General features: G+C 45.6%; 5 protein-coding genes across 5 annotated transcripts; 2 read left to right on the top strand and 3 right to left on the bottom strand.

Annotated features, from left to right (window-relative positions):
- Window positions 1–5: 5 nt before the first annotated feature.
- Window positions 6–2,753, bottom strand: CTRU02_212459 (beta-glucosidase G 2; the record flags this gene model as incomplete). Its single annotated transcript, XM_036734067.1, has 2 exons — window positions 6–1,962; window positions 2,014–2,753. The coding sequence occupies 2 exons, from the start codon at window positions 2,751–2,753 to the stop codon at window positions 6–8; spliced, it is 2,697 nt and encodes an 898-aa protein (XP_036574206.1).
- A 2,496-nt stretch (window positions 2,754–5,249) lies between these two features.
- Window positions 5,250–6,443, bottom strand: CTRU02_212458 (putative aldo/keto reductase; the record flags this gene model as incomplete). The annotated part of the gene is made up of 1 exon (XM_036734066.1): window positions 5,250–6,443. The coding sequence occupies one exon, from the start codon at window positions 6,441–6,443 to the stop codon at window positions 5,250–5,252; it is 1,194 nt and encodes a 397-aa protein (XP_036574205.1).
- Window positions 6,444–7,118: 675 nt separating this feature from the next.
- On the top strand, window positions 7,119–8,119 carry CTRU02_212457 (caleosin domain containing protein; the record flags this gene model as incomplete). The annotated part of the gene is made up of 5 exons (XM_070205843.1): window positions 7,119–7,269; window positions 7,333–7,421; window positions 7,486–7,518; window positions 7,576–7,939; window positions 8,001–8,119. The coding sequence occupies 5 exons, from the start codon at window positions 7,119–7,121 to the stop codon at window positions 8,117–8,119; spliced, it is 756 nt and encodes a 251-aa protein (XP_070060656.1).
- Window positions 8,120–8,787: 668 nt separating this feature from the next.
- On the bottom strand, window positions 8,788–9,897 carry CTRU02_212456 (uncharacterized protein; the record flags this gene model as incomplete). The annotated part of the gene is made up of 1 exon (XM_036734064.1): window positions 8,788–9,897. One exon carries the CDS (start codon window positions 9,895–9,897, stop codon window positions 8,788–8,790), a length of 1,110 nt encoding a protein of 369 aa, XP_036574203.1.
- Window positions 9,898–12,904: 3,007 nt separating this feature from the next.
- Window positions 12,905–14,062, top strand: CTRU02_212455 (transposase; the record flags this gene model as incomplete). The annotated part of the gene is made up of 1 exon (XM_036734063.2): window positions 12,905–14,062. One exon carries the CDS (start codon window positions 12,905–12,907, stop codon window positions 14,060–14,062), a length of 1,158 nt encoding a protein of 385 aa, XP_036574202.2.
- Between the last annotated feature and the right edge of the window lie 5,288 nt (window positions 14,063–19,350).

The raw sequence follows: 19,350 nt of genomic DNA, 5'->3' as shown, positions 1-19,350 counted from the left end.
TAAAGTTACCGACCTTTGGAAGGAAAACGCACAGTATGCTCCACCCTAGCTTTTATGTCTCGAGAGCTGAACCCAGCTCGAAATTCAATTGACCCCTCAGGAATAACCCACGCCTGCGACGCCACGTCCCAGAAACTAACATCCCTTCGCAATAACTCGAATTCGACGACTTTTGACTCCTTTGGCTCCAGAAAGACCTTTTCAAACCCCCGAAGAACTTGGACGGGAGTGCCCTCTGGAACAGCATCCTGAGGTAAAGAGACATAGAGTTGGGGTACTGTCGCGCCAGCAACGGGCCCCGTATTTGTAACATGGGTAGTGATACGTATGATGCATTTCCAGAGCTCTGGATTGCCTCCTGGGGTATTTGGAATGGAGGTATCGGGAGAGGCAGCGAGATCCTTCACTAGCTGTTTAACTTGCAAAGACCGCATGTCAAATGTGGTGTAGCTTAAACCAAAACCGAACTCGTAAAGCGGGTCGATATTGTGAGCATCTAGATGACGATAATCTATGAAGAGGCCTTCCGTAAAATTGGCCTGCCAGGCTGTAGGAGATGTTATCTCGGCTTGAGTGAGATTTACAATCGGAATGTCGGTGTCTGCAGGATCGACGGCAATAGAATATGGTAGCTTGCCAGAAGGGTTAACGTCTCCCCAGAGTACATCAACAATCGAGTTCCCGGATTCTTGGCCAGGTAGATGGGCCGCCAATATAGCAGTAACATTAGGATTGGTCGCCCACGGCAGACTGTTGATGCCGGCAGAGTGAGTTATGACTACTGTGTTTGGGCAACGTCGCGCCACATTCTCGACAACCAGTGTCGAGTTCCAGTCGGCTTCAATATCCGTCCTGTCGTAACCCTCCGAGGCGAACGTGTTGAGAAATACCAGGCAGACTTCCGGGATGGGATACAAGCTACTGAAATCGCCCGCAGCTAGCACGCTGTTGCGGAGGATGTATTGCAAGCGAGCGCCGGTCTTGCGCGCGTGGTTCCTGATGGCTTCGAGGGGAGAAACGATATAGGTGTGACGGCCTGTGCCAGAGCCGCCGCCAACAGTGAGAGTACCAATCTCAAAGCCAGCGCCGAATACGAGACCGTCGGATGGGTCCGCAGCGTCGTTGCCAAAGACACCGATGCTGGTCGGCTTCTGTAGGGGCAACGTGTTGATCACATTTTTGAGAAGTACGGTGGCTTCCGCGCCTAGCTTACGAATAAGCTTTGCATGGTCCCGCCGGACATCTCGGCTTGGTGGAGGCTGAAAGGGCAATAAGTCCAATAGGTTCGATTGTGCGGCGATGGTAAAGATGATGGAAGGGTCGACTGTTGGGTATTTGTCACTGTCCTGTTCGAATAGGTAATATTGGGTCATGATCCGACGGATCATTTCATCGAGCCTATCCTCTGTGACAGAACCGTTCTTGATCATCTTTGTGATATTAGGTCCCCAGTATGTTTCGCCAGTCAGGGTCTCAGCGTGGCCAATCGGCCCCGGCATGTTCATGTCCAGACCTCCGTTGATTGAAACGGCTCCGGAATGAGTTGCGAACCAGTCGCTCTGCACATAACCCCGAAAAGAAAGCTCATCCTTGAGAACGCCGTTCAACAGGTTTGAGTTCTCACAAGCATACGTCTGGTTTAGTCGGTTGTAACTGCACATGATGCTAGCGACGCCGGCCCGGATAGAGTCGGCAAAGGGCCATAGATACAGCTCATGCAGGGTGCGATCGTCGATATTGGATGAAATTGCCGCTATTTCCGTGCCGTTTTCAAGCCAGGAGTTTGTTCTTTGCGTCTCCTGTTCATTGCCAATGAAGTGCTTAGCACAGGCTTGCACTCCAGCGTCTTGCATGCCCTCGATTGTGAGACGCATTGCAACTCCAGTGAGATAGGGGTCTACAGAGAACCCTTCCCAGTTCCGCCCACCAAGCTGGTTCCGGCCCAAAGGTCCAGCAACTGGGCTTGTTCAAAATTAGCCAACGAAGTGCACAGATTACCTCAGGCGTACATACCCAAGTCCGACGTGGACGCCCTTGTCACGGAATTCTTCGCCCAAGGCTTTGCCACGTTTGTAGATGAGGTTCTTGTCCCAGCTAGCCGCCGTTGTGAGGCCAGCAGGGAATACGCTAACGAGATCGGCGCGATCAAGCGCCGTGGGGCCGTCGAGCAAGCAGAGGCCGCGGAAGCCAACGCGCTCGATCGGCGGGATGTTACCGATGCAGCCACCAGCCTCAAGACCGATCTGACCGGTAACCATCAGAGTCTTTTCGGTAAGGTTGAGCTGGGCGGTAAACGCAGTCGCCCTGGAGACGGCCGTATTCCATTTCCGGGCTGGTGAAGATGAAGCAGGGGATTGTGGTGGCTGGCGGGCTTGCCAGGACCCGCTGCCGGCGCCGGATAGCCTGTTGGCATACCAGGCCGAGGTCAGGATGAGGGCCGTGAGGCACAACGCGGCGGTTAGCCATGATTGGCTGCGTCGTTGGGGGCGAGACCGGCTCATACATTGTGAATCAGAGAAATGATCAAGTTGCTTATTGGGGGAATGGTAGTCTCTGGTTTCGTTGGTGTTGCTGCGAAAGCTGCTGCTGGTAAATTGGCTCTCAACGGGCATCATGTCGGTCAAAAAGCTGCAGGAATGGCCATTCAAATGGAGAGAGATCTTCTCGTCTTCGGCAGCTCGGGGACGCAGCGCATTGATGCGAAGTGGCTCTCGGACATTCGAGTCCATGGTGGCGGGACTTCTCTTTGTCATGCCGTTTTTCGTTTCCCGCGGGCGTGCACAGTCTGTTTTGATGGTGATGCTTTAACACATGGCAGGAGCGGCACATCCGGGCGGGGAAAACAACAAGTTTCAAGAATCTGGGGAAGAAGCGAGTGACGTGAACGAGGTTCGAAGTCTGTGAGCTCGTCTCCCCACAGTCTTGGAATGTGAGTGTAATCTTTTAGGTGTTTTGGCAATAATGTTGAAGCTCCCATATAGAATACCGGTAGATGTTTGAGGGTGCTTAGCACACCGTAGGGCCGGCAGTCATTGCGTAATGATTAAGTTGCCTGTTTAGGGAAGTCGTTGGAGAAGTTCTCTTTGTTGCTGACGTGACTTGTATCCTGGAATCCTGGACAAGGGATAATCAGAGCTGCGGGGTTTCGGCCTCGGATTTCATGGAGCTTGCGGTAGCACCGACTGTGTATTCCTCTTACCGGTAAAATTTACGCGTATCACTGCTTGACCATCCGTATGGCCATACGAGCTTGCGGACATCACATGGCCAGTCAAAAGTGACATGCTAGCGCAGGGAGCCTGCAAAAGAAAGCCTGCCCGCATTGTCATTAACCCAATCAAATTTGTTCAATTAAGCCAAGATAGTCCTCAGGGCCGTTTAGAAGCTCAAAGTCATAGGAACTTTCTCATTACTACGTAGTGCTAAGAAGTGAGTTAACTTTTAATCTGCCGAGAAAGGTTTAAGCCAAGAGTTTGACCACACATAGCGATTTTGATCCGCCCAAATAGGTGACAGAGGTTGCCATCACAACCTGAAGCCGTTGATCTTTGGTTACTTTCAATTACAAGAGGTCGATTCGCTCGTCTCAGCGATCTCTTGGGATCTCCACAGACGCCCAATAAGTATAGTTTCGATAACTAATCTGACATCAGCAGTTACAGGTCGGTTAGCTCAGTTGGTTAGAGCGTGGTACTAATATGTCATACGATATGTTGTGTAATGCCAAGGCCGGGAGTTCAAGCCTCCCACTGATCACATCTTTTTTCGAAAATCGTAAAACTTCATTTTTGATGTCCTTTGTATTTTGTCGGCTCTTCTGCAAAACTCAACCAGCTGGGTGGCAATAACCAATAAAAATCCCCTTTGTAAATGCTTCGCAGCAAATTTTACATGCTTCTCAGCACAATACTTGGAGCTACCTAAAGATGTAGCCGCCATGAACTTCAAAACGGTTTTGCGAAACGTTGCTTCATCAGACTTGTGAATTATTCTGCTATCAAACTCTCAGGTATTTGTCCCGGTGCTCTGGCTCTCTGGAAGTCATTTAACTGCAACTATGACAGCCGTTGCAGTTTTCCAGAAGTAAACAGAAAAGTTGAGTGTTTAAACGGACGAGCGCGCTTGCGTTGACGCCCTGTCCTGCCCATTCGTGTCGATGCTCTGATTACCAAGGCTGCAGTATTGTCCTCATAATTTCTCTCTCTCAGGGACCTGTTTTGGGTTCTTTATCCAGACGTGTTCTCCAGAGATTTCCTTTTTGAGAGGTCTGTCAGGGGGTCAAAGCCAAATGCTCGGAAAGTCAGACGAACTGACATTGGGCAAATGTCTTCGAGCTGGTGTCAAAATGTCAAACACGAGTTCCTAAGTCCGAGAAGGAGAATCTGATTGGACTCAGCTCTGCAATGATAACATGCTGTGTGATTGCGAAATTCGGGAAATGCCACTGCCGTAGACGCACTGGCCGACCTACATTGACCATGCCGAACACCCTTCAATCACATGGTTGGTGCCTCACCCGTGCACCATGGAAAGCTGGAAACGCCAAGGGATGAAAGCCACAGGCCGGCAGGGCGCCGCCTGAATACCAGCTCGGGGACGCAGAGTAGTTTCACTACAGAACAAAGACGCCAAATTTACTTGATAGGAAGCCACTGTTGCCATATGGCTCGAGCCTGGGCACTGTCCAAGCGTTCGCAGTCGAGCAAGGCCACCAGAAGCTTGCCAAGAAGTGATGCGCGAGATATTTTTGGAAATGTGAGTGGAAATGGCCCGATCTACTCGAATACAATGTCATCATCCTGTAGCTAAACGGGCGAGGGCGTCGTGTACGTCACGTTGTTGGGCTCTGGTGAAAGAATGTAAAACTCGACTCTGAGCGCTAGTGCACAAACCTGAGCGACTCCATTTACCCAGAATGATTGCCACATGGTTTATTCTTGAACTCACGCTGTAGCCAAACGTAAGAGAATGAAAGAATTTGAGGGCAAATTCTTAAACCAATATAGGAACTGGTGATAGCATGTGGCAAGCGAGGCCTTATAAGGTGCATTTATCTTCGGTCACCGATCAACTTTCTTAGGCTCAGTCAATGCCGTAGTTACTTTCAGTGTTTATAGTTCAATATTTCAGTGTGTGTAGTCTAATCAGACGTAACATCGTACATCATGAGGTCCGTAGCACGGAGTTTCTTGCTAAATTCCTGGCAAAATCGACTCTTCGCTCATCCCTTGCATCATAGATTGATACTTTTAGCCTTGCTGCCACAGCGTGCTTGTCCTGCCCTCAACGCTGACCTTGTCAATAGCAACCACCTCGTCCTCATTGAGCCTCCAACCCAGCGCGTCAATGGCCGCCTTTGCCTGCTCAACATTACGAATTCCAACCACTGGTACGACACCCTTGCTGATGTTGTAGTTGAGGGATACGGAGGCAACACTCTTGCCTCTCTTCTCTGCGATTTCACGCAAGGTAACAAGGGTGGGCTCGATATCCTTCATGTCGTAGCTGCTAAAGCGGTACTCCTTTGGCGGAGGATTCTCGGCGCTGTACTTGCCTGAAAGACGACCCTGCGCGAGAGAGGAGTATGATTGGAAAACGATGTCGTTGTCCTTGCATCTCTTGATGTTGCCCGAAACTTCGGGGTAGCGACGGAGAACGTTGAACTCGCACTGGTTCGTCGCCAGAGGGATGTTGTACTTCTTTAATTCGTCGCGCATCTTGAGCACGTCGTCGTCGTCGTAGTTGGCGACGCCGACAGCTCGTGTGAGACCTTCCTCGACACACTTCGCCATCCCCTCTGCGATGGTGCTAATACTCTGAGGATGGATGGGTCCGTGAACAAGATAGATGTCGACATAATCAAGCCCCATTCGCTCCAAGCTAGCTTTAAGACTGATGATCGGCGCATCGATGGGATGGGTGAAATTTGTCGCCTTTAGGGGGGTGCTAAAATACTTCGTTTGCACTACGACGTTTTCTCGAGGAAGGCCTTTAATCAGGTCTCCGAGAATCTTCTCGCTCTCGCCATTGCCGTAACTCTCGGCAGTATCGATGAAGTTGATTCCAGCGTCGTAAAGTGCTTGCCATGCCTCTTGGATCTTGATCCATTCACTCTCATCGTAGTGCCATGTAGCTTTATCACCCCATGGCCAGCCGCCAATGGAGATGTATGAAGCCTTTACTTCGCCTTTGGCGGCGGGAAAAGAAATGCGATCTTTCGGCGTTGGGTTGAAACTCTGGGGTAGAACATTCTTGCCTGCCAACTCTGGGTCGACGCGTTTGGGCTTGTTTGAGTGATAGCCAGACACCGACGACAACCCAGCGCTGAGAGCTGTCTGAAGTGCTTTATCCATAGTTGGTTGATATGTACAGTAATTGGCGGTTTCTGGGGTTGTCTTTGTATGGGTTGATAATGATGTCGACTGATCGACTTTTACCTGCATGCAAGGGAAGACGAGGTTGTTTTATTTTACAATCCGTTTATTTACGCGAGTGTGGATATATGCATCGGAACTGATAACAACAGCATGATTTCAAGCTCAGAAGCTTTCCTGGAGTCATCTTGCCGTCAAAAATCCCACTGTGAGGCATTAACATGAAATCGCAGGCTATATTTGCAAGCAAGAGAGCACTTCTTTTCATGCAAAAATGGGGTTTAGGGATGAATATCCCGACCGATGGGTCAGAATCTCGTCACAATTACAATTCTACCTTTCCCTCTTGTACTCTCTTATGTTTCGATCGAGACCCTGATGGATGGCACCCTTGGCAAGTTCTTGGCGTGAGAAATGTGCCGCAGACAGCCCAGCCAATGCTTTGAGCAGGCTGTTTTGGGGTTCCTAGCGTTCCCCATCGAGGAACATGCGTTTAGGTAAAACATTGATTGCTTGCTCTATCACATGAAAGACTGAAACAAGTTAATTCATGGCCTGACCATCGGAATGGCGAGGTGTTAGTGAGGGTGCAATGACGTCACGATGAGCACGACGAGGATTGTACAAAAACAGAGCCATTAACTGGATCTCGCCTCATATATTCCACTACGAACTGTGCCTTTTCTAATCTGAAAAATCTGAATGGTTACTCTGCACCACATCAGTCCTTCAGCTCTAATTACTATGGCCACCAAAGAACAGACTTACACAACGTCACAACACCCCACCGACATGCTCGGGGAACCAGTGGTGTACTCAATCCCGGAAGTTCCGGTTACCATCCAGCGGAAGCCGTTTCTGCAACCGGAGGATGACCAGAAGCTGGCACACACGGGTTAGTAATCTCCGTCGCATTGTGTGTACTGTTAGAAAAAATGTGCCTAACAGATTGATGAAGGGACTCCGCGGGCCAACATCGCCGCAACTTTTGAACATCCCAATGGTACCACAGAGAATGACTGGGCTAAAAAGCATCGCCATCAAACTGTAAAAACAATCAAAAAGATTATACTTGAAACTTTAGTTCTAAAGCTTACGCTATCGATCACAGGTCCTACAGCAACACTGCGACTTCTTCGACACCGTAAGTATTACAGGGTCCGCATGGCGGGGAATCAGTAGATCATTAACAGGCACCCAGGACAAAGATGGTGTGATATGGCCCACGGACACATTCTGGGGCTTTCACAAATTGGGATTCGGAATATTCCTATCCCTCGTCGCCGTTTTCATTATTCACAGCAACTTCTCGTACCCCACACTGTCTGGTTACATACCAGACCCCTTTTTTCGTATTTACATTCAGAACATCCACAAGGACAAACATGGCAGTGATAGCAACACGTACGATACCGAAGGGAGATTCAACCCTCAAAAGTTTGAAGACATGTTTGTTAAGTACGCCGCTGGTAAAGATTACATGACCATATGGGATGTGCTTGCTCTACTCAAGGGCCAGAGGCTTATTGCCGATCCCATTGGTTGGGGTGGAGCTTTCTTTGAGTGTGAGTAAAGATCAGACAATCTGTTTACACACGAGACGTTGTGACATTGACCATTGCGTAGGGCTGGCCACATATCTGATGCTTTGGCCTCATGACGGACGAATGGCGAAGGAAGACATTCGCGGAATTTACGACGGCAGCATATTCTACAAGATTGCTGCTCGTAGAGCAAAGAAATGATGGGTGAGGCGTATTAAAGGATTTCGGCATTTTTTTTTTTTTTGGTAGGGAAGAGTATCAACAATAAGGTCACAAATTTGCTGTTGAGTTAGATAGACTGCTATATGGCAATGGAGTTCAGAATTAACTTTGGATTAACTTTGGTAACTAGGTTGGGGTCAATCTTGACAAGGAGAGGATTGCGGACTGTAAAGTCCCGTAAATGTGTATTAGTTTCGTTGTCTCATAGATTTGACGAAGGACTTTTTCCCGAGTGCAGTTGTGTCACATCAACGCAGATGTTCTTTTCTATCTTTTTTTTCTGAAGATTGCAAAGTATTCAACAGCGCTATGGCCCCAATCAATCTCACGGGCGAAAGCTCAGATCAAAGATTATGACAGTTGAAATCAGAAGTTCTCTTACTCGCTTACAAAAAGACTTACCAAAGAGCAGCCAAATGTTTTTTTTATCTCACCTGGGAAACAAAACGATATCTCCTGCTTTTTTGTCTATGAGCGTTTCATTCAATATGCAACTGGATGACATGACAAGTGGCAACAGCTTACGACACCGCGGTGAGCTAAGTACGATGAGGGTCATAACATCGTAAATTAAAATAATCTGGGTCAGTATCTAAATGTAAATCTTTTGAGATAATCCCACTCCCAAAAGTCCAGTCATAACATCGTTAGTAAATCGACTGCGAGGGGATCTCCGCAGCAGCGGCGGGATCTTCGACATAAGGATCAGCCGGATAAAACTCCATAATAATGTACCACTGGATCAAGGCGGCCAAAAGAAAGCCCAAGCCTCCAGTCAGAAACAATGATGCAATCGCCAAAGCTGCTGTCTTTTCCAATAGAGTCACAACTCCAACAGCCAAAAAGGTACCAGCGCCAACCAAATTCCAGAATCCATTCTGCCAGCTAGCGTCGAGAAACTTCGGCATGTACCACTTGTCTTGAGACAGATAGATCATCAACAAGCCAGCGAGCACAAAAAGGCCGCCACCAATCAGTTGAGGAGAAGAAACAAAAATAATTGAAGCATTAGGATGGGTGAGATCGAGAACACCGGGAATACCGGCGACTGCCGAGATGGTAAAAGAAGACCCGGCGAGAAACTGTAGTATGCCGGCACGGAAGGCCAGGCTGGGTAGAAATATATTGCGCAACTCGTACCAGCTGGGCCACCAGACCCATTCATCGCTGCCGAGGAGCGCTGGCTTATAGGCGTCGGGTGCGTCTTTCTTGGGGTCCAAGTTACCACGGTCGACATTGAAGGCGGCAAGCAGACCCATGAGTCCACTGAGAGCGAATAGTGTGCCGCCTAACGTCAGAGTAGTCTGGATTCCGGCGTCCTGCCCGGGGAAATCAAGTTGAGGGCTGAGTAGAGGGAGCAGAGAGAATATGCCGTTGAGGCAGAAGCAGATGCCACCCCCGATGAAAACCATGGTGGCAAGCCACCCCATGTCGCGGTAAGGGTAAATGCTGAGCATGGCGCCTACACGCGAGAACCCACTTCGACAGGATGTTGAGGTGACCGAAAAGACGTCCGGATCTCGTTCAGGTTTTGCTTCCCTCTCCGCATCGCATGCTGCCTTGTACGCGGCGTAATCTATGTGGTTGAATGTGCGGTGCCAGACAGCGGACGCGAATCGCTCGTCGGCCGACCTTTCTGACGGCGGGTATCCGATTGAGCTGAGAGAAGGATATGGCGATACCCATGGACGGGGCATCTGACCTCCCGTAGCGGGAGGTCTCAGGTATGACACCCTTCGGGGGTTGTAAGCGTTCATGATGACTGAGGCTGATTGATGTTGCCCTTATTCCATCCTTTGTGTGTCGGCACGTCCTTGATGGAGTAGGATGTCCAGCGGAAAGTCTTTGGAACGGTAGGCCGTGATGGAGGTGGGAAACAACGTCCTTATTTACGACTCAAATCTTCCCTTGCTTGCCGGGTCGTCATGTCCCCTCTTCAGGCTTCTAGCTCTGCCGCTATACAAATAAGCCCCTTCCCTTCGGTGGCCTGAGCATAATGTTAGCATACGTCGTTTCAGTGCGTGCGTACTGGTGGGAACAGACGATATACCGACAAAAAAGCCAGGCGAGCGCAAAAGGTTCAGTCCGTGGGGTGTGCTGGTTCTGCGCGATGGGACACCTGAACCCTTGATCCCCATGTCGCTTTCGGCATGCACGGGCATGAATTTCAGACGACGTACGTCCCCGCGCCTGTCTGGCGGGCTGTACTTTCCGTCCCTCTTTACGTTTACTCTGTCTGCCCAAGGGAAGCCCGACTTCCGAAGTAGGTCTCTGAGACGCGCATTGCGTTGATTCCGGTTGGTATGCTGTCGTCTGGAAGTTTAGCCAGAGGCTGAAGGGGGAGGGCGGGGAGCGGGGATTGGCCGCGAGAAAGGAACTCTGTTGGGGTTGAAACAAACCTTGGGCTTCTGTTAGGACGTGTATGCATCGCAAGCTGCTGATTTATTGCATGAGAGGTGTGTACTTGGTCAGTCTGTCACACTAGATTGGTCGCACCAAGGTTGAACAGACTTTTGAGGCGACGTCCCCGATTAAGGCATCACATAGTGTGTAACAACACGCTGCATCTTCATATTTAACAGTTTTAACGGCGGTCCCATAGTCGGCCAGCTGATGCTCACCCGACGACGAGGTCGGCATAGTTGGCTGCTACCCGCGCAAGACATGTTCCGGCACTACGCCGCTCACATATGATGGCGGCCGCCTCACTAGTATCTACAACCTCTTTTCATGTTGTTTATGAAAGAATTTCCCATCGCATGGCATCTCGTCGTTCTTCAAAAGTGCCGTATCTCCCGTGGTCCAATACCAAAAGTGTGACTAGACTTTAGGATTGTTGCACTTTTGACTCCTCGCATTCGCGGCGGCAGATGATTGACCTTGCAACCTTGAAATGTGCGTCGTCCAAACATCAAGCTCTATTTGTCCGAAGACTTCGCCACTTTGACTTTTCTGTGTAACTCCTGGCTCCTTTGAAGGAGACTCGCTCAACACTATGGTGCCATTTACTTCCACCTGAGAAAAGCGTAGCTGTCTTAGTGGCTGCGTTTTATGCTCTGGCGAGAAAGTCACTGGTAGTACAAAATAAGCTGCTGGACTACTTACCAGTCCGAGTTTGGACGTTTAAGCCACCCTCTCCCTCCACACGGATCCCTCCTTAGCTTAGCCCATCGGCCATAACTGTCGGCGCGCACGTACGGCACGAACGCTGGTTTGTGCTTTGAACTGTGCATGTCCCAGTCCTCGCGACTCATGTATGGCGGCGTGGGATGAGTCTCTTGCTCAGAAAATTCCGGATCTGATATTTTCCATACAACCGACCCTTCGGCTGCATCCGCGCAGACAGCACCACTGGCTAATCGGCGCCGACAAAGAAAGACTAAATGATCAGGGGCAACTTTGTCATTCGGCTCCGGGTGATCAAGCAAAGCAAACCATGGCGACATTAAAATACATTCGGCTCTTCGAATCCCGCTTTCGTGGTTTGGGGGCGTTACATGTACATCAAGTGATAGGCAAGGTCTTGTTGGGGCTAGCAAGCAGCTTCCAAGAACGAAAACCGCCTTTTCGTTGTACAATTCGAGTTTGGACAACATAATATCATGAGCCTTAGAATCAAGCGCCAAGAGCCGCCAAGAACTGTCAAAATCTGTTTGCATTGCTTGAGTTGGGGCTGTAGAGTAATCATGAGAATCTTCGCCTCGAGACGACAACTGGGGGAGCACACCCATGAGCAAGGAAAGTCTTGGCATTGCGATGGGCGGAAAGCACTGCCCGTGTACTGGGATTGACCAGGTTTCCCACCAATTTGATGAGACCAAAGACACCTCAAGATGAGATATTACTAGTAGTATGAATCCAGTCCACTGGATAAGTATCATTCGGTATCCCAGGATCAGCTTGTGAGCGTTTCCATGTTGCAGGAGTCAATGCAAAGAGTCGACTTAAGCTTTAAATCTGGTGATTATGTAGCGACAGTGTGATCATTAATGTGCGTAGGATATAGATTTCATCCTCTATTACCAGATTACCTTACTACTTCAAAATAACATAATTAAGGCCCATCAGCTAGAAGGGCCTTCTGCCATTTCAAACTATGAAAAGAAGCTTGTGTGTTAAGATTATTGGCTAAGATCGTTAACGTCGCACACCCACTTCTCGCACACCCCCACATTTCGCACACCCATAAATCGCTCATGTAGAATTTTACCCTCTTCAACATTCTTTAATATCTTCACCACTTTTACAGCGATTATTATAATTCTTTGAATAGTTACTCTTATACGCTTAATGGGCCAGTATACGGAAACAGAAGTCAATCAAGCTCTCAATGCAGTTGCAAGTGGGCAGAGTGTCCGAAAGGCAGCTCATGATGCTGGAATTCCACCATCAACCCTCCAGTCTCGATTAAAGGGTTCACAGGCAAGAAATGTAGCTTTCTCTAGCTTCCAGAAGCTATCTCCAGCACAGGAAAGTCACTTAGCTGAATGGGTGCGTATCCAGGCGGCGTTAGGGCTGCCGCCAACACATCAACAACTCAAGGAATTTGCTCAGCGAATCCTAGACATCAGAGGCACTACCCAGCCACTTGGGAGAAACTGGATTCAGTTCTTTATTAAGAGAAATCCATCAATCAAGGTTCATAGAGCTAGAGCCATCGATTCTAAGCGTGTCAATGGGGCCTCAACTAATGTAATCAGGCAATGGTTTCAACAACTCGCCCTTCCAGAGATCAAGGCGATCAAACCACATCATCGCTATAACATGGATGAAACTGGTATCCTAGAAGGCAGAGGATCAAATGGCTTAGTACTGGGATCATCAGAAAGCTCATCAATGCGAAAAAAACAGCCTGGGTCTCGGGCTTGGACAACTATGCTTGAGTGTGTCTCTGCAACTGGTCAGGCGCTTCCTCCACTTGTTATTTATCGAGGGAAATCGGTTCAACAACAATGGTTTCCTCTTGATATCCATAAACGTGATATTTACAGTGGTTGGAAGTTCACAGCAACTGAGAATGGCTGGACTTCAGACTCTACAGCTGTGGAATGGCTTGAGAACATCTTTATCCCTCTGACTAAGCCTGATCATCCCTCTGAGCAGAGACTATTGATCCTAGACGGTCATGGCAGTCATGAAACAACAGAATTTATGTATCTCTGTTATAAACACAAGATATATCTCCTTTTCCTACCGCCACATACATCCCACGTTCTCCAACCTCTAGACCAAGCAGTCTTTGGGCCTCTCAAGGCGACCTATCGAAAAGAGCTTGGATACCTCATTCAACACAACGATTCTACAGTTGTAGGCAAACGGAACTTTCTTACCTGCTATGGAAAAGCACGCCAGATGGCATTTTCAAGCAAGAATATCAGAAGCGGCTGGAAAGCAACAGGACTATGGCCCATTTCGATAGCTCGACCGCTCATGAGCCCTCTACTGCTTGAGAATGCTTCCAAGCCCTCAAAGCCAGGCTATTCTACGCCTATGAGGGCCTCTGATGGTGGAAAAGACGAAAACTGGGCATCTGCTACATCCATAGTAGCCTGGTCAACGCCCAAGAAGACAGTTGATCTATATGATCAACTTAGCTTATTCAGCAAGTTGGATAAAGATCAGCAAACGCAGCGACTGTTGTTTCGGAAGGTTCAAAAGGGATTTGATGAAAAGGACTATCAATTGGCTACAGCAGAGAAGAAGATTGCAATGTTGGAAGCAGAAGTTGAGGCTGGAATGGTACGGAAGCGGCGTAAGGTCCAAATGAGCCCAAATTCGAAGTTTGCCAACATTGAGGCAATTCACAAAGCCCAAATTGAGGCTGGCGAAATTGAGGATAGCTCAGATGAATCTAGCGAGCCTGAATTACCTATTAAAACTGGCGATAGTATCACAGTTGCAGGAGACGAATCAGACTTATAGTTATGAAGTTGATGAATACCTCATGATGACCCAATTTATGGGTGTGCGAAATGTGGGGGTGTGCGAGAAGTGGGTGTGCGACGTTAGATCTTAACGATTTGATTTTTTCTACGAGGCTAACTAGTGGTCTCCCGAGGAAATATTTTTTATGACCAGGGTTGGCTCCCCAATCATCTTGGAATACCGCCTCATTGAGAGTTAAGCTTTCGGTTGAGGGGGTGGAGGAAGCCTTTTTGCATTGAGTGGTGGGTGAGTAGGTTTGACTCAAAAGTCAAGTATGAGTGTGAGCTTATACAAGCAGATCCTGATTAATTCGGCACTTGAGGGACGTACAATGTTCTTGAAGAGGTTAGACTAGATTAAAGACTTTCTCTTTTAATTTCCACGATGAAGCAAGGAGATAAATCAAATTCAGGGAGCAGAGGGCAAATGCCATTTTGAAAGATGCAAACGTGAACGCTGTATCCTACAGTGTCTCATTTCGAAATCTTACAAGTTTGGGAAAAGAGCAGAATGGACAGAGGGCCCTTTGCATTTGGGCTCTATCAAATAGCTTTCTCTAGGAGCTTAAAATCATCGCAAGCTGTATCCGAAATCGGTTGGTGACAGCCGGCTCACATGCCATTCGATTTTTCCTGATGTTCGACCGGAAAAGCGCCCTTGCGGAACCTTCAGGAAGCTTAAACGGTTGAATCAGAGGTCTCCCTCGTCCTTGCCTTCCCGTTTCGATCAGGAACTTTCCGCTTGTCATCTGAAGTTGATACTAGCCTAGGCTAGGAATAGTCGAACTTTAGTGTTTCCCTCACTTTACCTCACCCTCAGCTCACAACACCTCAGCTGAGCTTTACGATACTTGAGATTGTAGACTGAATACTACTGCAGCGTTGGTAGAATTAGAGAAGCTATGACTGTTCAAGTGAGATAGACAGTGAATTAGTTATATAGCATGCATTTCTATTATAACAGGCACCTAGGGAAGAGAGGTAGGTTAGCCAATGTAAAAAGTCATGCTGAATGCTTTCCTCTTGATAAATCTCATTTCCCACGATAGTCTACATCTTTATTACTCCACAGAATCCTATGCGAGCCATAGCAGCCAATGATTGTGCCTTTGGCCACGTTGTGTTTGAATTATCCTTGCTATTTTTCGTTTGCATTTATCTGTGGAAAGAGGCACTATGCCAACGCAGTTTTGCCATTCTTGCAACTGGCAATAATAGTCACACCAATACTTACTGATTTCCAAATAACTGAATACAAAAGACTCGCGAGGACACCAGCTTGGAGCGATCTAGCCAGCCCTCAAAGATTTTTAGCCATGTCTTTCCCCTTCTGTAGTTTTCTGCTAGGCGTTGGCTGAGCTGAATGGCCAATTGTTTTAGACACAGACAGGAAAGTTTAAGAACTGTAGGTTTCACAGGGGGTGAAACGGAATTCCGTTCGTCAATAACAAATAACAGTAAATTAGTTCTAATCGATAGTTCATGATAGTTGAAAGTGGTGTTGTTGACTAGAAGGTAGGGATATTCCCCCTTAGCCTGTCACGTAGGTCTGGGAGGCTTGGGCCTCTCAGCCTGGCGGGCGTGTGGCTGGAAGTGCCACACGACTCCGTATTCCAACTATCGCAACACTAGAAACTCTCTTTTTATAGTGTTGAAGTAGTTAGAATACGTTATCCCTATATAGTTCCGTCTCCTCGTTAATTCGGCCTCCTATCCCTACTTTCTCCCGTAGTTACGGTCTTGTTACCTATCCCTCTATACGTATCGTTATCGTATTGCTATTAACGAATCTCTCGAAGGCTTGATTTGGTTTGCTCTTCGTAAAGGTATTAGCAGGGTTATCTTCGCCGTTAATCTAACGAATTTCTTATAGTTCTCGTCTTTCGTACGATTATCTTAACGCTATAATATCGATCATAAGTCGCTTTTCTTTAGTAATACCTAGCTTTACGAGATACTTATATAGCGAATAAGAATCGGTATAGACAACTATCTAAATCGTTAGTAGGTTAAGGTAGTTAGTAATTATCGCTAAGGTTATAGCAAGGGCGTAAGCTATATCGACGCTAGTAACTATCCCGTAGATCTCTAACGCTAATACGCTATAAGTAACTTATTTACTCTTCGTAAAGCTATAATAAACAAGGTTATTATAAATCGTAAATTCTCCGTTATTATTATTAGAAGAAGTATCGTTAGCTAGGATAATTAGAAACCTTAATTAGGAGGAAAGGTTATAGTTATTAGTAAACGACTTATTAACAAAAACGAATAGCTTAGCTATTATAAGGTTAAGTAAGATAAACGTTATTCCTTAGTTAAGCGATTTTATTTACTATCGAATCTATTAATTTAGTACTTTTATCGCTTTTAGCAAGGGGTCTTAGTATTAAGTAGTAATAGATAAATCGAAACAAGCCTCGGGTTAGTAAATTAACGCGATATACGCCTTTCTAGCATGTTGTTCGATATATTACTATTTTAGGTTAGGTTTAGTAGTCTTAATATATCGTAACTTCTTAGCTTATCTTTTTTACTTTAAATTAATCGAATTATTAGTTAACAGCGCGACTATCCCTCTATTAAATTAGAAAGGTTTATTAATTATAAGGATATTCTTCGCTTTTGCCGTAAAAGCTACTTTTTCTAACTATTCGTCTTCTAATTATAAGAACGCCTTGTCTAACAAACCGAAGGTATCGTCGGTTTATATACCGATATAGCTAAAGTATAGATTTTTAATAGATAAGATTAATAAGCATAGATCGTACGAAGAAGTAACTATCTAGAGATTCTCTTTATAATGCTTATAATACGTTACCTACTAGTAGGTTCTAGCTTTTGCAATTCCGTATAAAGGCTTTATAACCTTTATAATAATCCCTTTTAGGTACTAGTCTTAAATTTGCTTCGGTAGGTAAGCGAGAATAATACAATTAAGCCTTATAAAGGATTAAACGTAAGCTTATATAATATCTCGAAGCTATAGTTATTTCCCTTCTCGTAGGAGTAATAAGGTAATTAATAGAATTAGCCGTTAACTTGCCTGCTAAATCGTTAGCGATTAGGTTAATATAGCCTTCTTACTATCGTCAGCGTAACCTTATATTATAAGTCTTGATTTCTTATAAGGTTTAGTTATTTTACCCTTAACTTTGTTAACGATACGAGATTGGAAGATTCGTACGTTCTAATACCTTCTCTTATTAAACTAGGTAAATTTAAATACTCCTTTAGTAATAAGGCTATTAATCTCTTATTTAGTTAACTATTCGAACGGTTTGCTTAGTATAGTAATAATACCTTCTTATTATAGTTTGATTACTAATTCTTCGTCTACTTACTCCTTAATCGATAGGAATATTTATTAATAATCTAGGTTATTATTAAATTCTTTTATAAAGTAGGCGATTAATAGTAGTCTCTTCTAAGGTCTGCCTAGGCGTCTTCTCGGTAGCTCCGGTGCCTCTTGCGGTTTGTCTGGTTTACTACCTCTGCTAGCGACGATAATTTCGTTGCGTACTACTTCTTACTATAGTATCTTAGCTTTAGGTTCTTCTTCTTCTAGCGCGGCGATAAAATTAGGTAGTTAATCAGGATCTTCGTAATATAGTTTAACTATAATAGACTAGAAGGTCTTTAGACTACGTAGCATATCGATAGTATAGGTTTTGCTATTTATAGCTATTAAAATAAATAGTCTAGTCTAGCCTTTCTTTTTGCGCTATACTTATACTTACGACCATAGTAGTAAATTAATAATTAGCCTTATATTAAGGCTATTGCAAGTAGCGATAGCTTCTACTACTTATCGCCTTGCGTAAAGTTTATATACTTTGCTTATCGCCTTCTTAATCGCTTTCGCCTACCTTATAACTTTAGGAGATAGTAGCGAATCGTTAGTAATTCGTAAGTATAAGCTAAATACTAAGAGTATTAATACTATTCCGTTTAGGCTAATAGTATCGTTAACTACTTTAACTATTATTTAAAGTACTAATTCTAGCGTAATTATTAGGTCTTCTATTCTAATAATTTCGTACGCCTTCCTTAAAAGTATATAGTATTATTTAACTTTCTTAATACTATTATAGGCTTTTATAAGAATTTCCTTGATTTTAATTACTATTCCTCTCGCTGCGTTTCGGAATTCTATTAAGCGGAAGTTTATTCTAGCGTCGGTAACTAGCTAGTCTAAGGGTCCCTAATATATATCTATCTAGCAAAGGCGTAAGGCTTCCTAAGTAGCTTTCGTAGAAATATCCTTAAGGAACTAGGCAGCGTTAAACGCTATAGCGGTATCAACGATATAAAGGACCGGTCTATTATCTTTAAGGTATATTACGTTAGTAATAACCTCGTAGTTAAATTCGTAATCGTCTCGTAATATAAATTTAAACCGTAATAACGCTAGTACGTATATTTAGTATCGATAGTAGACTTTCGATAGTTGCTTAATTACCGTAATTTCAACTAGGTAGCTAGCCTTCTAAAGCACCTTGTATAATCGTTAAATAGATAGGTATCCGAAGCAATAGTAAACCTATCGTAATTTAGTATCTATAAGGTAGTTCTAGGCAAGTAGTTTCTCCTTATTAAGTAATAACTATAGGTAGCCTTATTTACAAATAATAAGTACGACCTTATTTCCTTAGATAAAGGTATTTATAACGTTATTAAAATAGACTTTTAATCAGTCTATATCTCCTAAGCATATAAGGAAGGGAGTATTAGTCTTAATAACGTGAAATTTAACGCTTCTAAACGGCGTTAGTACTTTAGTAATCCTTATAGACTTTAGTAGTATTTTATCGCCGAATTTCACTATACCGCTGCTAGCCGCCTTAGTATTTAACGTAATTCCTTCGTAAATTTATTATAAGGCTACGAATTATAGGTAGCTAGCGGTTAAGAATCCTACTATGCCCGAGTTAGGCATAATCCCTTAGAAGTTCTAAGCAGAATAGCGTCCCTCAAGTATAAATTACGAAGGTAGCTCTTTCGGTTCTAGTTAGTTACGGAAGAAGTCTTCTTTCGTAATAGCATAGCAGGTTAATGTTACGACCCGTAAACAAGGATAACAGCTGAACGACCCACTTGGGCGTCGGGCGGCTAGAACAGGACATTTGTACTGCAGGATCACGGGAACAACAGGGACTCACTCGGGAACGGAAGAACTATGGTGCAAGTCACGTGACGATAAGATAAGAGATTAGATCCGTACGCCAAGAATACGGAGTCCGTCCTTGGCACATACGGGATCCGTATGAACGAGGAACGGACCCC

The sequence above is a fragment of the Colletotrichum truncatum genome (genome assembly GCF_014235925.2).
Source record: "Colletotrichum truncatum strain CMES1059 chromosome Unknown Contig_0008, whole genome shotgun sequence".
NCBI lineage: Eukaryota > Fungi > Ascomycota > Sordariomycetes > Glomerellales > Glomerellaceae > Colletotrichum > Colletotrichum truncatum.
Note: the sequence above shows the minus strand (reverse complement) of the source record. Positions and strands in the feature narration are given on the sequence as shown.